General features: G+C 35.5%; 1 protein-coding gene across 17 annotated transcripts in view; it reads left to right on the forward strand.

Moving 5' to 3' along the window:
* Window positions 1-22,674, forward strand: part of dst.L (dystonin L homeolog) — a 296,950-nt gene that overhangs the window by 193,406 nt on the left and 80,870 nt on the right. For 10 of the 17 annotated variants that reach the window (XM_018263477.2, XM_018263472.2, XM_018263474.2 and 7 more), the window contains 17 exons: window positions 12-218; window positions 2,626-2,769; window positions 3,092-3,325; window positions 4,125-4,277; window positions 4,903-5,136; window positions 6,692-6,970; window positions 7,978-8,511; window positions 8,737-8,913; window positions 10,282-10,405; window positions 10,608-10,816; window positions 10,926-11,243; window positions 11,563-11,729; window positions 12,419-12,575; window positions 12,734-12,860; window positions 15,148-15,207; window positions 16,832-17,064; window positions 18,975-19,104. In XM_018263477.2, coding sequence (XP_018118966.1) covers window positions 12-218; window positions 2,626-2,769; window positions 3,092-3,325; window positions 4,125-4,277; window positions 4,903-5,136; window positions 6,692-6,970; window positions 7,978-8,511; window positions 8,737-8,913; window positions 10,282-10,405; window positions 10,608-10,816; window positions 10,926-11,243; window positions 11,563-11,729; window positions 12,419-12,575; window positions 12,734-12,860; window positions 15,148-15,207; window positions 16,832-17,064; window positions 18,975-19,104 — 3,487 coding nt within the window. The remainder of the gene's footprint in view (window positions 1-11; window positions 219-2,625; window positions 2,770-3,091; window positions 3,326-4,124; window positions 4,278-4,902; window positions 5,137-6,691; window positions 6,971-7,977; window positions 8,512-8,736; window positions 8,914-10,281; window positions 10,406-10,607; window positions 10,817-10,925; window positions 11,244-11,562; window positions 11,730-12,418; window positions 12,576-12,733; window positions 12,861-15,147; window positions 15,208-16,831; window positions 17,065-18,974; window positions 19,105-22,674) is intronic. The other 7 variants (XM_041563177.1, XM_041563182.1, XM_018263491.2 and 4 more) reach the window with 1 other exon arrangement.

Raw genomic sequence — 22,674 nt, forward strand, 5'->3', positions numbered from 1 at the left:
TTTTTTTCTAGTCATTTGTATCAAGGCTGAATGTACTTTCTGCTGATGTGAAAAAAGATCTGAAGGCTACAGAGCCTTTCTTAATGTCTGTGCCTGGTGACCTTGCAACCGAACATCTGAGGGAATTAAATGACTGTTTGGCGAAGGCCCTTGCTTTAGTTTGTGATATGTCTTCAGATCGTGCTAAACAGATTGCTTCCAGTGTTGACACTGAGATGGTAAGACATAATCCCCCTTTTATAAATAAAGTAGCTATTGTAGTTTTATACATTTTATACACATCTGTTCACCACAAAACACAACTGTTAACACAATCTGATTATTTAGTATTTACAAGTTTATTATTCTGTCAGAGCCAGTGGATGACGTGTAGGAAGGGTTAACTGAAGTTAGGCAGTGGCACATGAAAGGGATACTGTCACTAGAAAACAGTGTTGCTCCAGCAGCATTCTGCACTGAAATTTGTTTCTTAAAAGAGCAAATAGATTTCTCTATATTTCATTTTAAAATTGACAGTGACTGATAAACTTCAGTCACATTTTACTGCTACACTGCAAAATGGAGTGATATCACCCCTTCCCTCCCCAGCAGCCCATCAGCAGCCTATCATCAGAACAATGGGCAGCTAACCAGATAGCAGCTATCTGACACCTCTGCCAAAGGATTTGTTTGCATTGCTAGCCCCTAGTGGTAGACATGAAAATAGCACCCAAGCAGGAAACTCCCTTCTTTTTTTTTGCGTGGGTGCTGTTCACCCTTAGCACTACAAACATGACCCATGTCCTGGTATAATACAATGGGAAGGGGAAAACAATAAAAAGCAATTCCATCCTGAAGTGCTGGCTCCTTCTCAAAGCTCAGGATCAGGCACAATGCACTAAGATGGCATCCACACCAATATTCCAGCTAAAAAAATACATTTGTTGATGCAAGAATAACATTTTAAATAGTATAGTGAATTATTTGCAATGTAAACAGTGTAATTTAGAAATAAAAAGTAAATGATAAAAATCATGACAGAATCCCTTTAAGGCAAGTTTGGGAGAAAGTACAAAGTACAGCACTGCAAGGATTAATGTACACAAAGTCCAAGAAACAAAAGCAGGGCAGAGCTGGTAGTGTTCAAACATGGACACGTTCAAAGCAGGAACAAGTCAGGAGCACCTACCACAGCCAGAATGACCTGCAGGTTGAGACTTCAATGAACTGGACAAAAGCATTGGATCAGCGGACTTTAAGGGGGTTATTTACTGAACCACAATTTTTTCTGGTCGAGTTTTTTGTGCAAAAACTCACATTTTTTGTAGAATGAAAACCCTGAATTATTCAAGATTTATTATACCCTGAAGCTGCAAAAAGTCAAAATACCAAAATTCGCCATGTCAAACCTGCCAAGGTCATGTAAAGGTCAATGGGAGTTTTTTCCCAACCCAACTTTTTTGAGTCAATTATTTTTTGATAAAAAAGATAAAATCGTGGATGGAAGTTTGGTCGTGTTTGGTTTAATAAAAATATGATATAAATTCGAGTTTTAGTGAATAACCACCTAAATGTGTAAATGTTGGGAGTCCCTTGTGTCAACCAGCCCAGTGCTACTGTGACAGACTGTATGACTCAATTGTTCTACCTAACTAACTGCATTTGTAATATCTTGAACGCTTTACTTTGGTTTTTGATTTAGCTTACTTAAATGCTGAGTTCAAGGAAACTTAAAAAGTTTGTCTCAGCTGGCGTCAGTGTATTACAGTGCATCTAAATAAGTAAAAATCAAGTTGTTTCAAAGCATCACCAGGCCCGGATTTGTGGAAAGGCCACCAAGGCCCGGGCCTATGGCAGCAGGATTTTAGGGGGGCGGCATGCTGCCCAACCACACCCACATTCTGCCCAACCACACCCACATTGGTTCAAAAACACTTGGGACGCGCTGGAGATACAATCATTTTTTTTAAATTTCCTGTGTGCCAATCCTCATTGCTCCAGTCCAGATGATGAAAAGTTGCATGAACAAAGGGGAGGGGACAGGGGTGAAGAACCGCAGTGGGCCTAGGGGTGCCCACTATGTAAATCCGGCCCTGAGTATCACTGTTAGCTGCTACTATCAATTAACAGCAATGAAACATTGAGGATATTAGGAATATATTTATATCTGTATTGCCTTCAATACATGGTTGTTATTATGTTGACTACACCCAGTTTATCACACTGAATTACAGGAAGGCCATTTTCAATAAAGTCCACTTTAAGCAAACCATTCTAATTTGTTTACTATTTTTTTCTCTGTAATAATAAAACAGTACCTTGTACTTGATGGGAACTGCACTAGCTTAAATCCATATTGATGACAAAACAATCTTACTGGAATATTTGTTGAAGTGTGATTTAAGATATGGTGATCCAAATTATAGAAAAAAACCTCATCTGGAAAACTCCAGGTTCCAAACATTCTGGAAAATAGATCCCATACCTATCTTTCTACTACTAAAGGTATTTGATATAGAGTACAGTCCTGTACCATAGGATGTTGGGCAGGTGTAATACACAGTTTCATTTAGATTTAAGGCAATACTATGAAAAAAATATCAATTTATACAATGGTGTTAATTAAACTGTTATTTTTTTCTCCAGTCTAAATTAACAGTTTCATACCAGGAGCTCCTAAACAGACTACAGAATCTGTCAGATTGGATCCAAGAGAAACACAATTCTGTGGACGTATTTGTGAACAGTAATGACATGGAGATGGTGAAACAAAGTCTTAAAATCCTTAAGGTAATTTCCTAGAACAGCAAATATATTTATGTCCAGACAGTGGTGTTGTATTGGATCACAGACAGGAAACAGGAAATGGCATAGTTATTCCACATTGTGCTTTTTGAGAACCCAACCCAAAATAAAACACATCTGTAACTATTTACCCTGGTTTGTGTATGTATATGTATGCCCAAAAAGAGTAATCTGCCCAGTTTCGGGACCATTCAGTAGGTTCAGTGGTGTTTGGCCATCCAGGTGCATGGCTTTTTTTTTTAATTTTAAACATGCATTACATTTAGCTCACATCTACTCACTGATTTTTTTTATTTGTCATCCACAGGAACTGGGCACACATGCATCAGTGAAAAAGACAGAGTTGGAAACGACAGCATTTGATATCCAATTTTTGATATCAGAACATGCCCAAGATCTTTCTGCCATTCAAAGTAAACAGCTATTAAGACTCCTAAACACAACACAGAGGAGTTTTCAGGAAGCTCACAAAAAGATTGCATCACAGATTGAATCTTTGAAAAGTGCTCTGGTGGCAGCACAAGACCTGAGTGACCAGAAGGTTTGCCTTACTGTGTGGATGGTTTTCTTGTTGCTTTTTAATAACTGTGCAGCTGTAGTGTTAATATGATAACTTGTTTGCCAAGGTGTCAATACCTATTTATACAAATGCTGAACACCTTTCCCTAAGATAAGGAATCTGTCATCCCTACCGGTCCTTTCCCCGCATTCAGCTTGGCACAGCCACAGTAGTGTCCGCTGAAGGCTGATTATGCATGGGTGAAGTATATATATGTTCTGCTCAAATCTAATATTTAAAACATCAGATATTGGCATTTGAAAATGGGCCAATTTTATCTTTACATTTTATTACCAATGATGAGCTCTAAGAAACATTTAACTAGAATAATATTTAGGGAAAGGTAAGATTTCTTTTCTATAAGGCTGAACAAGTAACAGTTACCTAAAATGTAGGTAACTTTTAGAGTGTCTGCTCTTACACAAAAATGCTTTGTAAAAATCTTGCTCTAACATCCATACCACAAACTAACCCGTATTTGATATCTTGTTTTTTTTTCTGAATCATTATTAACACAGGTTCCGGGATGAAAAGAGACTGGAATTATGAACGCAGTTGAATCATCTTCTTTAACATGTGCATGGTCAGGCTTTGAGCAAATTCTTTGCCTTCTGGTCTTTTAATAATTCTGATGAGATGAATATATTTCTCTTTTTACGCTATGTTCACCCTGCACAAACCATGTTCCACTGCGCCATGTTTACAGCATACTATCTTTTATTTGCATTGAATAATAATGCATCAAATGGATTGGTATTTATTTTGTTTTAATTTGCCGTAGGATGCGGAAGTACAGTTACAAGAACACAAAGAAAAACTACAGGAAATCGGTCATCTACTCACACAGACAGAAAACCGACTGATTGGTCAGCAAGATACCTTCTCAGCACATGACAGCCCTGCTGACTTAAAGCTTCACCAAAATGAATACCAGGTAAAAACCCTGCATTTCAGTTAGCTGGGAAATATTCTCAGTTCAAATGAATGATAGTAAAATCAGGGTGTGCTAATCATCTGCAAAGTTTTCAGTTCAAATTTTGATAAAATGTAGGTGTAAATGCTGAAAATTATGTGGTTAAATACAATTTATCTGAATTGATTTGCTTATCTTTGGAAGTTAATATATGTAGATTTAAGATTGCACAATAAAGGCAATAGGAGAAAAGAAAGTCAATCATTGTAAGAAAGAGTAGGTTTTTGTAATTTTTAGTTATTGTATTATTGTAATAGCTCTATATTATTGTACCAAATAGTACTGGCCCTCACATAACTTCCACTAGATGGATACATTGGACTTTTCAGGATGGAAGTAGAGTCTCCACCCTCCCTATTAGTAGTTGGAAAGCTTATAAAATAGACAACCTCAGAATGTATTAATAATAGGATGCATCTAATATTCTACATTATTTGGTAATATTTACATATGAGTAAAAATAGGGGGCAGAATATGGTAAAGGGGCAAACCTAGTTGATGTTAGATGTGCTTGGGACTCAGCAATGTGAAAAGAACTCTTAAAATTATAACAATATAACAAATACATTTTGTGAAATTTTTGCAGGAGCTGCAGAAGGATATGCATGCTGGGGCCAGCGAACTGGCAGAGATAGTAAAAAACACAGAGAAATTTCTTCAGGACTACGGGGATAAACTTTCACCAGAGGACAGAGCTGTCATTGAGCAAAAATTAAAGGAGGCAAAAAGCAAGTTTGATCTTCTCAGCAAAAGAGCAGAAGAATCCAAAAAGCAACTGGATAATGCACTTACTTCTGCAATTAAAAAAGAAACTGAAAAGGTTCCTATATATTTTATTTTTATATATATATATATATATATATATATATATATATATATATATATATATATATATATATATATATATATACATATATATATATATATATATATTTCTAAATCCAAACAAAATTTATGATGAATGATCAGCTGTTCATCAAGACTGTACTGCAAAACTTTATTTCCATATACTGTATCAAAGGATGTGCTAAATATATATATATAAGTGTAGGTACAGCAGATGCCACCTCATATATTAACTTGGGGTCAACATATATTAAAGATACTAACTTTGGGTGTGATGTTAAAAAATGTAGGAGTGGCTTCAAAAGAGAATATGTGGTTCATATAGAAGAAACTTAACCTCCACCATTCAGCACATACCATTTTTAACAAGTTGGATAGCACTGATCTGAACCATGAAATACTTAGGGGCACATTTACTAAGCTCGAGTGAAGGATTAGAATGAAAAAAACTTAGAATTTCGAAGTATTTTCAACGTATTGTACAATATAAAGTATATACACAATATAGCATTCACAATATTAGGCTGATTAGAAGATAATTCAGATTCTCATTACACAGCAACTCAGAAACCAGCGCAAATAACATCAGAATTGAATCAGCCCTGTAGCATCGGCTTATAAAACAGGCCAACCTCATTTTCTGCTTGATAATTTGCGATGACCCCTAAGCTTAGCTTCTCAACATCTGCTCAGAGTCCACTGAGCATGTAGGTGTCACAGTCACAAACAATTAAAATAAATCTAAGATGGGGAGCTCCTGTGACAGCTTTGAAGACCTTGATCATTACTACTATAGAGATGCTGACACTTTAGGCAGGTGCAATACATTTAATATGTAAAAGATGGTATTTCTAGCCGTATACATTAAAAGGTTGTTGTTCTCCTTGGAGGGAATTGTGCTTCAAAACAATACATAGGTATTACTACAGTGAGAAATCTTATTAAGCTATATGTTAATTCTCTCTTTTTTTCACTTTGTTGGTTGTAACAGTTGTACTGTAGTTACATAAATTATTTTTTTGCCGTTTACTAATTAGAATTCCACTGTGCATTTAAGGGGAAATGTAATTAAAAGTCGCATGCATTATTTAAAATGGCACCAAATGTTTAGCACTGCGTGCAGTTTAAAATCAGTCGCTCTAGAATAGTACATTGCGCATTATCACTAAGCAAAGGTTTAGCGTTAACATCTACTCTGGAGTTTCGTTAAATATTTTGTCGCAAACAGTTTTGTAGTTGCCAAATTTTGTTACATACACTGTGAATGTTCGCTAAAGCTATTTGTTCTCACACTTTGTTATGAAGTTGAGGCCAGTTGTCAGTCAAAAAGGACCCAAACATGGTCACTAACGTTCGCAAGCGTTTTGTGCAGGTTTTTTGCTCTAGCGAAACATATTACGTTCCCCCAATAGTCTATTCATTTGTTTCTTTAGCAAATATTGACTATACCATTTTAGCCTAAAGCTACATTTTGTAGACTTGTTTTCTGTGTCACATAAAAATGCATATGCAAAAATTGTATTTTTCAGTCTGCTGCTGTGGAACAGTTAGAAGAAAGCAAAAACAAAATTGAAAGTCTCTTGGATTGGCTGTCATGTGTGGACAAAGAAGCAGTGAATGGCAACAATGTGTCAAAAATGAATATAAAACAAAATGGAACAAACCATCAAGACCAGGACCTAAACTCTTTGCTTGATGGAATAGAAGAGGTTAATGGGAATCTAATACAAACAGATGGGAAAGAGGAAACTGTAAATGTTCTCAAACAAGATAAAGAAGATTTAAGCAGTCAATATCAAAGAGCAAAGGTATAGTTATGTAAAAGAATGACATAAAAGTACTGTTAAAAAAGAACTTAACCATTTTGATTCTAATTATTAGATCATATTAACACTGTATTGTTAGTGTAACAATATAAATGGATTTACATGCTGTTTAATAGTGCTTATACAAGCTGCCAAGAAATGGAGGCACAGGGTTTACAGTGACAAATTTATAGGCCGCACAACTAAAGTCAAGGACTGGGAGTAATTTAATAAAATGTACTATGTTTGCTAGAGGTCTAGTAACAAAAGTCAGCCAAGCAGGAGATTCAAACATGAGCTGTTTGAAAGCAAATATCTGAAATGGTTGCTTTCGATTATCAGAACTGGGTAAAATACTTATAATACTGTATCTAAAGAGTGTAATGAGGGTGGTCAGGTAAATGCGAATGGGACACAAAGAGAAACAGTATAAGCTGAAGGGCAGGGAAGTAGAGGTACAAAAACCATAGTATAGTAGAGAAAGGGTTTCAAAAGGACACAGATTTAGGGAAAGTGTGCAAATGGACAAACAATGTTTATAAGAGCTGCAAAAAATTGGGGAAAATACACATGATGTGAATGAGGGTAACCTTGAACTGCTATTTGTCTAGTAAAACATTACCAACAGGAAGGCAGAATTAACTGGTCATCTGTAACATTGTGCTGACTGGTTGCTGTGAGTTACTGTGGGCAAAATTTAGATTTTCTATTGTATTTGTACCATACATAAAGAAAGTATCTGCAGATGTATGCGATGGGAGCAGAGGATTTTTAGAGATTGCATTGTGGAGGCTAGGGACAATGTTTGCTTAAGGATATTTACTCAAGAAGAAACTGTAACTTAGGGGTATATTTATCAAGGGTCGAATTTAGAGTTTATGGGAGTTTATAAAAGCTCCCATAAACTCTAAATTCAAAAAAAAAAAACGACCAATCAAAATTTATAAAAAAAATTAAAACATTTTAAATTCGGGTGAATTTGCTTATGCCACATTTTATATTTCTTGTAGGCGCAACATGACAAAATTGTCTCACAGCATCAGGCTGTTATTATAGCTACACAGTCTGCCCAAGCATTACTTGAAAAACAGGGTCTGCATCTGTCAACAGAAGAGAAAGCAAAGTTGCAAAAAGATATTTCAGATTTAAAAGCCCAGTATGAGACAGCACTTTCTGACTCTGAACGAAAGATGAAGGTAATACAAAACGTACAAGAAGAGTTAGAAAAGTTTTCTACAGACTGCATTGAATTTGAAAACTGGCTTCAGGAGTCTCAGTGTGAATTGGAAGAACTGGAATCTGGGCCTGCAGATTTTGCAGCAATCGATATAAAATTTCAGAGGCAAAAAAGCTTCTCAGAAGATGTGATATCTCACAAAGGGGACCTACGGTACATCACTATATCAGGACAGAGGGTTCTGGATGCAGCAAAATCTTGCAACAAAGATGACGACAACAACAATGTTAACACACTGGAAACATGCAAGATGGTACAGGAAAGGTTGGATACAGCTTCAGAGAAGTTCAAGTCCTTGCACTCTAAGGTAGAATTTATTGATCATGCCAGATGCAGGCTACATATATATTAATGATCTTTTTTAAATTGGTGTCTCAAGAAACCATTTCAAACATTTTGGGAGATGTATTCAGTACTTATTTGCTTAGCTGTAGTTGCATTCTTAGAATATATCTTGTTGTCTTATTTTAATTGTATTGGTCATTTTATAGTGATTGTTTGATATTAACTAACCATGTAAACTATTTTTTAGTGCAATGTTCTTGGAAATAACTTGAAGGATTTATCTGACAAATGCCAGCATTACCAGGATGCCTCATCCTCCCTACTAAAAAGAATAGAGAAATCTGAATCTTTTGTAAACAAAAAACTTTCGGAGCCTATTGCCTCCGATACAAAAAATGTGCAAAGACAGCTTGAAGATACAAAGGTATCGTTGTTACTTTTTCCACATTTTGCTATAATTTTGTAATTGTATGCAGTATTATTGCTCTTAGCAAGGCTTCCCTGGAATCACGGATGTTAACCATAAAACAAAAAAATTTCAGTATCCTAGAAAGGCTAGGACGTCAGGTTAAAATAAAACTTACAGTCCTCACACCTGAAGAGGAGCAAGCATAAAAAAAAGAAGATCACCATTCTCAATAGATATTTACAACCTGCCCACAAATAGATCCACAACATGAAACCATTTTCCTGATAGCAAACCCCCAAGTGATGTCACAGTAAGTGAGAAGGGAGTGATGCAAAGCAGTTAAAGTATAAGAGGGTCAGCACAGCAGCAGAACATTTTAAATGTAATTAGTGTAAAGTATTGCAGCAGTGGTTCAAAGAATGGACTTTTTTCGTTTAAATGCCCCACTTCCCTGTAGAAGACATGACTCTTCATCAGTTCCAAACATATTCCATTTCCCAACAATAAAAACATTTTTCAGTTTTGCAAGATTAATTTGCAGTATGTTTTTATTTAACATATACCTAATTGCTGCGCTTTTGCTGCTAACGAATAGAGAATACAAACTGTAGACTATAGACTTCCTAGGACAATAGTAGTGGCCTTGATTTATATTACTTTGTATCCTGTGTTTTTTAAGTTTAGGATGCAATGACAATTTATCTAAAATGCACTTGCTATGGCAATTGACTGAAAGCACTAGTGCAAGCTCCTTTCATGTAATTGTTAACTGGAAATGTATCAGTCCATGTTTCCAAGTTATAGTTGGATATCAAATGATTGCACAAGGTGCTTGTCATTGCAGCTAGTGGGGTACAATTGTGGAGTGTTTTTTTGCATTTCCTCCTGAGCTACTAAAATCCCAGCCACCAGAACGCCTAAAATTGTCTTTAAGATTGCAGTGTGACCTTAAGGGTTAATACACAGCTTTATTACCAGAAGGTTTTTTTTTAAATACACTTTTTGTATTTATTAAATGACGGATACAATTTCGAGCAGTTGAATACAAAGTGATTGTGTCCCTTTAAACAGTTATATTATTTGGTCTTTTGTGTTTTGAGTTATTGAAAATAAATATTGAAAACATTGACCCCTACTGTCAAATGTTGAAACTGTTGGTATGGCCTATGCTACATCAATTCATACTGTGAATTCAGTAACTTACAGAGTTTCTCTATTGGATACTGTACTTATAAGACTTTGGGAAGTAAAAAGAGACTTGTTTACCACAAAGACAATAATTTGTACAGTTTTAACAAACTAAGTATAACGTAAAAAATAGTTCAATATGAAAAATTAAATATTGCTTCATCAGAAATTAATCTTTTATTGTTATCATTTTAGGTGTTGTGTGAACAGGTATCTGCTCACCAGGCTGATGTTGAAAAACTCAAGAAAGCAGCGGAAGTACTTATGGATTCCAAAGGAGGCCTTTCACTAAACAAAGATGAGATCCAAAAGCCCCTTGGTACTGTTCCATTTTTACTTCATAGATCTGTATGTCTAGATGTATACAGTTAGACAAGATGTATGTATATATATACTGTACTTATATGCATAGTGCACTAAAAGTATTCAAACCCTTCAGTGATTAATTTCACTGAATAACAATGCTTCTTTATTTCATGCAACTGTATGTTTTTCATTTACAAGCCATGTGTATCTTACAGATGATATAGTGGGAAGATACAACACTCTATCTCAGTCAGTAAACGACTGGAATGAAAATCTCCAGGTTACATTGACTCGCTCACTTAGTGTTCAGGATGGTTTGAATGAAATGCTGGACTGGATGAATGGGGTGGAACGAGATTTCAAAGATCAACATCAAGTCCCACTGAATTCTTCATCTATCCAGGAAATTATTACAAAAAATAATGTGAGTAATTTTCCTCTTTACTGTATGCCCCTCCTAAATCATTGTAAAAAATGTTTATAGCATAAAATAAAATCTTCCTTATCTAAATGTGTATCATTCTGTTCTTTAGATTTTAGAACAAGATATTTCCAACCGCCAGAGCAGTATTAACACCATAAACGACAAAGTCCAAAAATTTGTGGAAACAGCAGACCCATCAACAGCATCTTCTTTACAAGCAAAGATGAATGAACTGTTTCACCGTTTTTCCAAAGCTGGTGAACTTGCCAAAGAGCACACTGCACAGATGGAGGACCTGAAGACGAAAGTTGAGCTGTTTGAGAAACTATCAGATAAAGTTAATTCATTTCTGGATCAAAAGCTTCAGTCTCTTACAGAGACAGGTGGCCCTGGAAAAGATGTGACAGAGCTTTCTCAGTATATGCAGGTATATGTTACTACAGCAGTGTGTTTTGGGTAAAATTGATAATAAGGGGAATAATAATGATTTTAGACAGAAAACAGACAGCATGTCTTCTGAAATTAGATTTCCTGCCATTTCCACCTGCAGCAGTTTATGGAAATTTATATGGATTTCCATGGTACATAAATAGATCCCACTTGCAAATCAACAAATCAGCTAGAAGTGTAGTAACCATTAAAATGTGAATAATCTGTTGTATACTTATTTATAATAGCGGATATCTTTTATAGTTTGTTCACAAATGTTGCTGCCAGAAATAGCTTTGTCTTTGTTCTGTTTTCAGGAAACAAACTGCGAGCTAGCAGACCACAAGAAAAACTTGGAAGACTTGCAGATGCTTGTTGAAGAAATATGTGTTTATGGTATTCCTGGAGACAAGGCACTTGCTTTGGAAAAAGTAAAAACAATGCTGAAAAGTTTTAAAGATCTTGAAGAGACTGTGAAGGCAAAGTAAGCACAGTTGCACTGTTAATTGTGTTACAAACATGAAATAACTACATTAATACGCAGGGCAATGTAAACAAAATTCTACAGAGACACATGTTTAGGACATCAGCAGTGATTTCATGGATTCTTCTGTTTTGGCAGATAGTTGTATATAACAATTCCTAGCGAAAAAAAAATATGAAAACCTCTTAAAGTCTGAATTGATTTAGAGTGGTCCAAAAAGATTAGCGCAGCTCCCATTGACTTTTATAGGACCTTGAAAACTTTTATTTGGGGAAGTTTTGTATAAGAAGTTTTCGTGGTTTTTACACTTGATAAATCACTAATTTTAAGAGCTTTTTAAAAAAATAGAGAACCACAGTTTTTTGAGATTTGTGGAAAAAAATGTTATTAAATGACCCTTTAGTTTTTTCCCCTGTTGCCCTTAATCTTGGGTTTATCAGAGGGTTTTGTACTAGTCCAGCTTCCTGTTACTGGGGTTACAAGTACTGTTGCGTGTGTAATATGTTTATGATTCCTAGGATTAAAAAAGGTGTCAGACTTTCATAGTGTTGTCTGATCTTTTTGATATATATTAATAAATTGACATTTAACAGTTCCGGTGTTGCTGCTTTGAACTCAAAGTGTGACATAACAGTATTTAAATAGCAAATTATTCTGCATTTTATGGATTCTATAATTTCTTATTCCAGGGAAGAAGATGTGTCTTCTTGCCAAAATGAAATGGATGCTTTTAAGTCTTTAGTTCAGTCTTTAAAGAAATGGCATGCATCAGTCATTGAGGAAATACCTGCTGCTTCATCAACATTTTGTGTAGAAGAATTAGCTAAACATTTGAAAAAGAGCAAGGTGAGTTCAATAGGCATTTTGTCAGGTGAATATGTAAATGGTGGATGCCAAATTCCTGGCATTATATGTGTACTAAATTCACAGAATTCTCAGCCATCTTGAGGTTTGACATGTTCAATTGTATATATGTGCTTACAAGCTTTTATTTTGCATTTCAGAGTTTGCAAGAAGAATGGTCTCAGAAAGGCCCAGAGGTGCAGAAAGTTAATAGCAATGGGGCAGTTCTTTGTAACTTAATCAGCACTGTGACTTCGCCTGCAAAAGTCAGAGCATCAGGGAAATCAGGTACAATATTATATATGCTGAGTATTCAAAACTGATTTCTAAGAGACTAACATAGTTTTCTTGAAAAATACACAGTTCTCCAACACCAAGGGGCCCATTGACTAAGCTCGAGTGAAGGAATAGAGGAAAATAGAGGGAAAAAAATTTGATTTTCAAATTGTTTTTTTTTCTACTTCGACCATCAAATTGGCTACTTCGACCTTCGACTACGACCTTTGACTTCGAATCGAACGATTCGAACTAAAAAATCGTTTGAATATTCCACCATTCTATAATCAAAGTACTGTCTCTTTAAAAATTTCTTCGACCCCCTAGTTCGCCACCTAAAACCTACCGAGGCCAATGTTAGCCTATGGGGAAGGTCCCCATAGGCTTGCTAACAATTTTCTGATCGAAGGATAATCCTTCGATCGATGGATTAAAATCCTTCGAATCGTTCGATTCGAAGGATTTAATCATTCGATCGAACGATTATTCCTTCAATCGTTCTAAGGAATTGCACAAAATACTTAGACTTCGATATTCGAAGTCGATGGATTTTAATTCGGCAGTCGAATATCGAGGGTTCATTAACCCTCGATATTCGACCCTTGATACATCTGCCCCCAAGAGTGGTTTAATAGAGCATTACTCTAGAACAGTGATTCCCAACCAGTAGCTCATGAGCAACATGTTGCTCTTCAACCCCTTGGATGTTGCTCTCAGTGGCCACAAAGCAGGTGCTTATTTTTGAATTCCAAGCTTGGAGGAAAGTTTTAATTGCATGAAAATGAAATATAGGGCCAAGTAGAGCCAATCACAGCCCTTATTTAGCACCCCAAGGGACTTTTTCATGCTTGTGTTGCTCCCAACTGTTTTTACATTTGAATGTGGCTCTCAGGTAAAAAAGATTGGGGAACCCCTGCTCTAGAAAATACCAAAGCCAATTTTATCACTTGTTACTTTAGCTTTTAGACTTTTAGATAGTCTTTAATGAATGAAAATAAAAATAAGGGGACAGTATCTAGACAGAACATGGGCTTCAGTAAAGCAGTCTTTAGACTTCCCAAATTAAGGATCTCCGTGTTGTGTCATTAATGGACAATCTGTTGCAGATAAACAGCACCCCCCTCTTAACAGCTGAAGCATAGAATTTTAAGCAGTACATTTCTGTTCCCACATCAAGAAGCAACTGGACTGTAGTGTTCTTGAACCTGTTGTACTCCTAAATAGAGCTAGTGAAGGTTATTAATTATATTGGCAAACAAATGTTTGGGACTCTGGTCATTTCAGCTAAAATGTATTCTTGGGTAATGGTAGGCATGTTCAGTACATTATTAAAAATAAATGCTGGTCACAGCAGCAATTATTTTTTATTGGTTATCATCAGTTTTGCTAGCCTGTGTTTTGGTGCAGTTTTACTAAAGTTGAAAAAAAGGATAACTGGATGTATGGATCACCTAACTGAGCATACATGTTCCTCTCTTGGTTGTTATGTGCCTCACCCCTGTAGTTTTTTACCTTCTAATTGAAATAACTGACAATAAGGGGCCCATTTACTAAGGGTCGAAGTGAATTTTCGAATTCAAAAACTTCGAATTTCAAAGTAATTTTTGGTATTTCACCCATCGAATAGGCCACAATTCGATTTGAATTGAAAATACTTCACAAATTCGTCCATTCGAAAATCGAAGTACTGTCTCTTTAAAAAAACTTCGAATTCGACACTTCGCAACTTCAAACCTGCCGAATTGCTGTTTAGCCTATGGGGGACCTCCTATAAACTTTCTGAGTGTTTGGCTAAGTTTTGAGTAGTCAAAGTATTTTTTTGTAAAATTGTTCAATTTGAATGATTATATCGATCTAACGATAGTAGTCATATTAGGCTGATGTCCTGATATGCATGAAGGAGCTTTTCATTTGTGTGGCCAGATTGAGACACCGTAATAAATATACTAAAACATGTATAATTTTTCATTTCCACCATATTAACAGCTTCACAGTGTTCATATTGGAGAAAGAATCATACTGAATACATTGCCCTACTTATCTGTTGAATAAAAAATACATGTTATTATGAGGTCATATTATTTAATAATGGTGTATTGAATAAATGAACTGCCATGCTATTGCACACATTTTTGCCCACTATAGGTCATGTGAATTATTTTCAACAACATTTGATGGGTGCAATACAGTAATGCAAAAAAAAATATCCTCTTGCCTGCAAACATTTGCTTAACAAATTCATTCATTGCCTATTCATATATATTTCATAAAGCTCACTCTGTTCCTCTGTGGCTTCTAGGTAGGACTTTTATAAACGGGACAGTGACATCTGATGCCAAAGAACAACTAACTAATAAAGGTGAGCAAATTAAAACTATATCTATGTTTATAAAAATGTATATGCGTGCATGTATAAAGAGTCACAGATGTTATTAGACTGTATCATGAAAAATGTAATGCTTTTCATGCACCTACAATAGCTGGTACGTGACTGAGAAAAAAATAAATCGTACATATATATTTAACAAACTTTTCATTTTTTGGGAAAAACTTACAAATCATTTTTGTATATTAAAAACAGTATGTCTGCATTGCTTACTTATACAGGTTTGGCAACAGAGGGAGCTGTGCACCAGTGTATAACTATGCAACTGCTTTAGTATGATTAGATTACAGAAACACTATTGTTACAGAGAGTAAGAGGGAGTGTTACAATAACGTCTGTGTATGCCCCAGATATAATAGTGATATAAAAAGAAAATTTTGACAAACAACACATTTAAAAGCCAGGAAAAATCATTTTCCCTATAGCAGTTGAGTCTGGTTTCAGACAGTGGAAGACATGGAACCTTTACTTAAAGGGGGTTGTTTACCTTCCAAACACTTTTTTCAGTTCATTTGTTTTCAGATTGTTCTCCAGAAATAATTACTTTCCATTATTTATTTTTTGCTGTTTTTCCAAAATCAAAGTTTAAAGTTGAATGTTCCTGTCTCTGGTGTTTCAGTCTGGCAGCTCAGTAATTCAAGTGCAGACTTTAAACTGTTACAATTTTGCATTTAGTTGATGCATTTCTCAGCAGCAACTCTGGAGTATTAGCAACTATTGTATCAATTCCAACAGCTGCCTGTTATAAAACCCAGGGATTCTGCTCAGCAGGGACATAGATAAGCAATGTATCAACTAAATGTATCAATTTAGTACAGGTTAAAGGGTCGGCGACCCCCGCAGAACTGCTTTAGAAAAACTGTGACACATAGAAAATAGAAAGTAATTGGAAAAAGCATTATTTCTGGTGAACTGTCTGAAAACAACTACTTGTTTGAAGGTGAACAACCCCTTAAATGTTATCTGGATATCTGTATGCACATGGGAAAAGATGCCAGAGGCACATGAAATGCCACTACTATGGTGCATGTTAAGCAGCAAATCATAACAACTTTCAATGTGTTGCATTAGACATGCTCAGACATGCATTCACCTCATTACTCAGTGGGAAGGTTAAAAATTGACCTGAGAGAGAGAAAATAAACAACCCTAGCAAGAAAGAAGTGTCAATAATGTAAAACCTGATACAGTTAGCTGCAGGCCACTCAGGCTGCTGTTCAGAACGTTGAATTGAATAGTGTTCCATTTAGATTGGTCTACTTGACTAGGCACATCAATGAGAATGACATCATTTATTATTTTTAATAATTATTAAATCCCATATCTCACCAATGCAGTTTAATGACTTCTCACTAAATATAGGAAAATGATACTCCAGCAGTGCATACTTATCAATGAGTCAACTTCAATTCCACCTGTTGGGATGTCATTGCTAATGTCTTAAAAATCCACATATACATTGTTGAAATGGGAAATATGTTGAAATGGGAAATATGTTGAGATGGGAGATGTTTGATGTTAAGGATATCACTACATTTCTTGAAAAATCTAATTGCCTAAAACAAAAATAACCTTTTTCTGGCTTTTTGTTTTGTAGAGCTAGTTAATGTAGAAAAGGAGATATCAGATGTAAATGAAGGCTATCAGCACTTGGGAGATTTGTTAAAAGAAAAAGTGTCTGAGTTGGAGAAGTGGCTTTCACAAATGCAACAAGTGCAAGAAGAAACGGATGCATTAATGACTTGGCTTAGCAAAATGCAGGTCGAGACTGCAGAATGGGAGCATCCAACAGACAGTGTTTCAGTGAAAGCCCAGATAGAACAGCATAAGGTAATAGGTCGCTGCACTTATCACAGATCTTTTTAACTGAATAAGTGATATATTATTGTATTTGACTGTTCCATTTAATTTTAATATAACTCGTATTTGCAACAATAGTCCTGGCTTGGTCCATTAGTCATTAATCCGATATTTCATCCTAACTAGATATTATGAAGTTTGGCTGCTCGTGTGTATAAACACATTTCACTATAGTGGCAGTTTGGTCTCCTGACTGCTTTACCATGAGGCTAATCTGTAGGATTATTATTATTCTGCTTTACAATTCATGATAGTTCAAATTTGTGCACTTTTTTATGACAGATTATTCATGTTTCCTTATGTTTCACAGATCTGGAAAGCACATTTTCTGCATAGTAGCTGCCCAAACTTTCAGAAGTGCAGAAATATTCTGCTTGCAATAGTACAGAATAATACTTACTCTGTTTGGTCTTTTCTGTAATGTTATCAGATAAAATTCAAAATAAATATTACTTTTCTAGTATAACAAAGCATTTCTATCATACAAATCTACATAAGGGGAAAGTTCTGCTTATTTGCAATAAGGGAAAAGTTATATTCTATGAATTAACATTGACTTTCAAGGAAACAGATGAGGCAAATTTATCCTCCATCTGTATTTTTCACCAACTGAATATTTGCCAATTTCTTTTCCAGCACAGAAAGATTTGGCCAAATTCTTGAAGGGGTTGTTCACCTTCAAATTAACTTTTAGTATGTTGTAGAGCCTGATATTCTGAGACAATTAGCAATAGGTTTTCATTTTTTTGAGGTTTTTTAGTTATTTAGATTTTTATTCAGCAGCTCTCCAGTTTGCAATTTCAGCAAATGACTCTAGCAACCATGCATAGAACTGAATAAGAGACTGAAATATGAAGAGGAGAGGGCCTGAATAGAAAGACGAGTAATAAAAAGTAGCAATAACTATATATTTGTAGCCTTACAGAGCATTTGTTTTTTAGATGGGGTCAGTGACCCCATTTGAAAGCTGGAAAGAGTCAGAAGAAGAAAGCAAATAAATCAAAAACTATAAAAAAATAATGGCAATTGAAAAGTTGCTTAGAATGAGCCATTCTGTAATATACAAAAAGTTAAGTTAAAAGTGAACCACCCCTTTAATCCCTACTTGTCATATTCCCAAATGCCTCCGATCTTCCCAGTACTAAGACTCAAAACAACTCATTCCATGAGTAAAGTGACATAATACTAACAGTATATACCTACTGTATATACCTATTGTACAGTATATAACTACCACGAAGGACTGAAATCAGAGAAAATTAGAGCAATCTGCATTTTGGTCACTGGCTACAAAGAGTCTTATTAATAAGAAAAAACCCTTGTCTTAGCTTTAGTGATCTGCAATAAGAATGCATTGTAGTGGAAATTGATTCTCATGATATACTGGATTCTGTTTATCTTTGACAAATTATATGTAGTGTTGTAGTGATGCATCCAATCCCGAATCCTATGTGAAAGATTTGGCTGAATACTGAACCGAATCCGAACCATAATTTGCATATGTAAATTAGAGAAATGAGGGGGAAAGAGAACCGTGTGTGTAGTGTGGGGTTACAACATTTTTGACTTGATTGTTTGTCTGACGAAAGTCACATGATTTTTGAATTCGGATTTTTTTCTGCCAGGCACTTGGATTCCGTATGCTGCTGAAAAAGGCAGAATTTTGGCTGAATCCCGAACCAAATCCTGGATTCTGTGCATCCCTAAAATTAGAGAGTCTTGTGTACAGGCATCCTGAATCAGGGCGTGTGTTTAGAGCCAATGCATAGCACTGTGCAAATCTCATTTCTATTCAACTGCTCTTACATTGATTGTAAAAGATGTTCTGCCTCCTTATGATTCTTTTGTTTTCATTATCAATCTTTAATATTTCAATATAGAGGTTTGTATCTGGAATAAAGCAAAAAGAAAAAAGTGTCGAAATGCTGAAGGATAAGTTGAAAGATCTGCTTCTAGCAAACCCAGATGCACCAGAGTCATCCAAGTGGAAAGAAATGCTGGATAAAATAGGTACTTATCCATATTGGGAAAGCATGTGGGTACATCTGCTTCATGATAATTATGTTTTTGCAGATTAGAAGAGTTGCATAAAACAGATAAATGCTTCATTGCTTCTGGTGTAGTTGACTGTTGAGGTAATATTTATATAATGTATATATATATATATATATATATATATATATATATATATATATATATATATATATATATATATACAAAATTTGATTTGCAAATATTAACATAAAAAATCTAAACAGGGTAGATTATTGCGCACAATACACTAACCCTGTATAGCAAGTTAACAAATTAACCAACTACAGTGGCTTGAGGTACTGTAGTCATATCAGAAACTGTAGTCACTAATACATTGCTTACTTCTCAGTTTTGGCCAAGCAAGGAACTTTCTTTAGATAATCGTGTTACTCTTTATTCAGTTCAATAAAGATTTGATTTTAGTACAGTATTTTTTAGTGTATTATATTGGTATGCCCGTAAATCTTAGCCTATACAGTTCTATCAAAAGCTTGAGTTGAGAATCCCTGCTGCTAAACAGTACAATACATAGACAGCAGTATAATGTTTCTGTGTTCATAATTTAGTGAACTTTTGTGTGAGTGATACCCTATTAAAGCATAGTGTCGACATAAGTCACAGCTTCACGCATTTTAATTTAGGCCGGGAGGCACCAGTTTTACTCCCCGCAGGTGATGTCATTTATTGTGAACCATCTGCTGTGTATTGTTTCTTAGGATCTAAGGAGATGTAATGGTGTCAGTAGCAGCTGACATCACTCAAGTGTTGCAAAATAGACAAGATTCATATAGTCATAAAGGTCAAGAGATGCCTTTGATTGTGAGATTGTTCATATGATGGGGATGGAATTAAGCCTGTTTTCATGAGACCTTTTACAGAATTATTGGTCCTAGAAAAAGTCCTGTAAGTCTCACATGCTGCTGTTATCATTACAAACAGAGAATTGTGTGCTGATTGCATGCAGTCTACCTTTGACAAGGAGAAACTTGAAACTCATAATAACTTGAATGCTTAAAAGAACAGTAACATCAAAAAGTGTTTTAAAGTGGACCTGTCACCCATATACAAAAATCTGTATAATAAAAGTCCTTTTCAAATTAAACATAAAATCCAATTTCTATTTTTTATTAAAGCATTCATAGCTGTTGTAAGCTCATTTAAAAATCTCAGCTGTCAATCAAATATTGTTGCCACTCCTCTATGCCCGTGGCATAGAGGCGGGGCAGACAATTACTTTCACTTTCCATTCAGCACTTCCTAGATGTCACTGCTCTCCATATATTCCCCCCGTTCTTTTTACCATTTAATTGTGTAACCAGGGCATGGGGATGGACATCACGTCCCCCATTCTGGTGCACAAAGAAGATTCTGAGATGATACAAGGCTTGTCTTAATAACAGTGTCCACAAAATGGCTGCTGCCTGCTTGCTATAATTATGAATTCCCAGACTGAAGGAAACAAGATTCAAATAATTTATATAGTGTAATTAAAGTTCATTTTGCTTGACTAATGTGATAAAATAGGATTTTGAATATTTTTTTCGGGTGACGGGTCCCCTTTAAAGTAATAAAAATATAATGCAGTGTCGCGCTGCACTGGTAAACTGCTGTGTTTGCGTCAGAAACACTACTATTGTTTATATAAATAAGTTGCTGTGAAGCAATTGGGGCAGCCATTCAACGAGAAAAGGCTCCGTTTACACAACAGCTCTGTAGAACATAATTGTGTTATCTGTTATCCACAATTTAACCTGTGTCATATAGTCTATTTTTAATTTCCACCATTGCTACAAAGCAGCTTGTTTATATGAACTATAGTAGTGTTTCTGAAGCAAACATCAGTTTTACCAGTGCAGGGCAACACTGCATTATATTTTTATTACTTTAAAACACTTTCATTTTTTGATGTTACTGTTGCTTTAATGCTATGAAGGCTTAGCATTGATTAGTTGAACTCCATGTAAAGTACAATGGCAATGCTTAATTGCAACATGTAATTGATACTTGAACAAATAGCCACATTTTATAGGCTAATTGGGCAACACAAACCGCCTTCAGTTGCACTGTTAAACTGTGGGAATACATCAGTGGAACATACTTGAGTGTTCACGAATGAATCATGAGTGTTTGGCCTAACCCATGCTGTAGCTTTGACCAGCTGCTGATTTTTCAAAGCTTGGACTAACCAACATTCAGAGTTGATCAGCTGCTACAAAACATATACATACATATGCATTCATAAAAAGAAAAACTTTACTGTTGTTTAAAAATCCATCTAAGTGTGGTTTGTGAACCTGTGGCCTTGCTAGTCCATGTGATTAATTGCTTACTAATCTGTTTAGCGAGTTGCTTATAGTGATTTCATGACTCTATTAGAAATTACAGCTCATTCTTATGTCTGGCACATTCCTATAGTTATATTATCATATATCTCATTCATCTGATCACTGTAGACACAGAAGTGGAGAGCTCAAAACCTCTGGGTAAATAAACCTCTAGGTAAATACCTTTCTTGTGGTATCAGGTGCTGTGCTGGAGGACCCCCATCTGCCACTTGGGACACAACCCTATGCAAAGAAGAGTACCAGCCACACACTGTAGTAGTTAAAGTGTTGCATAAAGTTTAATCAGTCCAAGCCATAGAAAGATAGGCAAAGTTTCAGGCCTACATCTAATCCATTGGGTCACTCACCCCAGTATTCATAAAGAAGATGAATCATTAAATGTTTAAAAAGTATGTATCTGGTTAAACCCACTGTTATCCATCTTCCACTCTGCTCTTCCAACCCACCGAATGGTTTCATCGCATAAGTGGGATCAAATTAACCCGAATATTATTCATTCTTAGTTCTAATTTGGTTGAAAGTTGGAATTCTAAGTTGGAATCTGGACTAAAAACATAAAATATGCACACTAAAAATCTCTAAACTTTTGACCTTCAGTCTGAGAATGTGTAGTCAGGTTTGTCATTATTTCCCGAGTAACCAGTTTCTCTTCTGTGTATTAAGATGTAATGTGATATGCAATGATATAATTCATTCTTACATACCATGATTTACATTTTCTGAAACTGAAATATATTTTTTAGTTTTGCAATTTATAACTTCTCTAAGATTCTGCAACTCTTGTGTAGCTGTTGCCAATGACCTTATTGGCACTAGGCATCTTTATTTTCTAGCTGATCACACTTTTAAATTTGCTTTTAGCAAAAGCTGCAATAGAAAAGCTCATTCTTATTTGCTCAGTCAATAGCTTAGAGCAGGGGTCCCCAACCTTTTCTACATGCGAGCCACATTCAATTGTAAACAGAGCAACACAAGCATGAAAAAAGTTCATGGGAAGTCAAATAAGGGCTGTGATTGGATATTTGGTAGGTCCTATATGGACTGGCAGCCTACAGGTGTCTCTTTTTGTCAGTACATTTGTTTTTAATGTAATTACAAGTTGCTTCCAAGCCAATAATTCAAAAATAAGCAACTGGTTTGAGGCAACCATGAGCAACATATAGGGCTTGGTGAGCGATATGTTGCTCACAAGCCTCTGGTT

This window comes from Xenopus laevis, chromosome 5L (assembly GCF_017654675.1).
Source record: "Xenopus laevis strain J_2021 chromosome 5L, Xenopus_laevis_v10.1, whole genome shotgun sequence".
In the NCBI taxonomy this organism is placed as follows: domain Eukaryota; kingdom Metazoa; phylum Chordata; class Amphibia; order Anura; family Pipidae; genus Xenopus; species Xenopus laevis.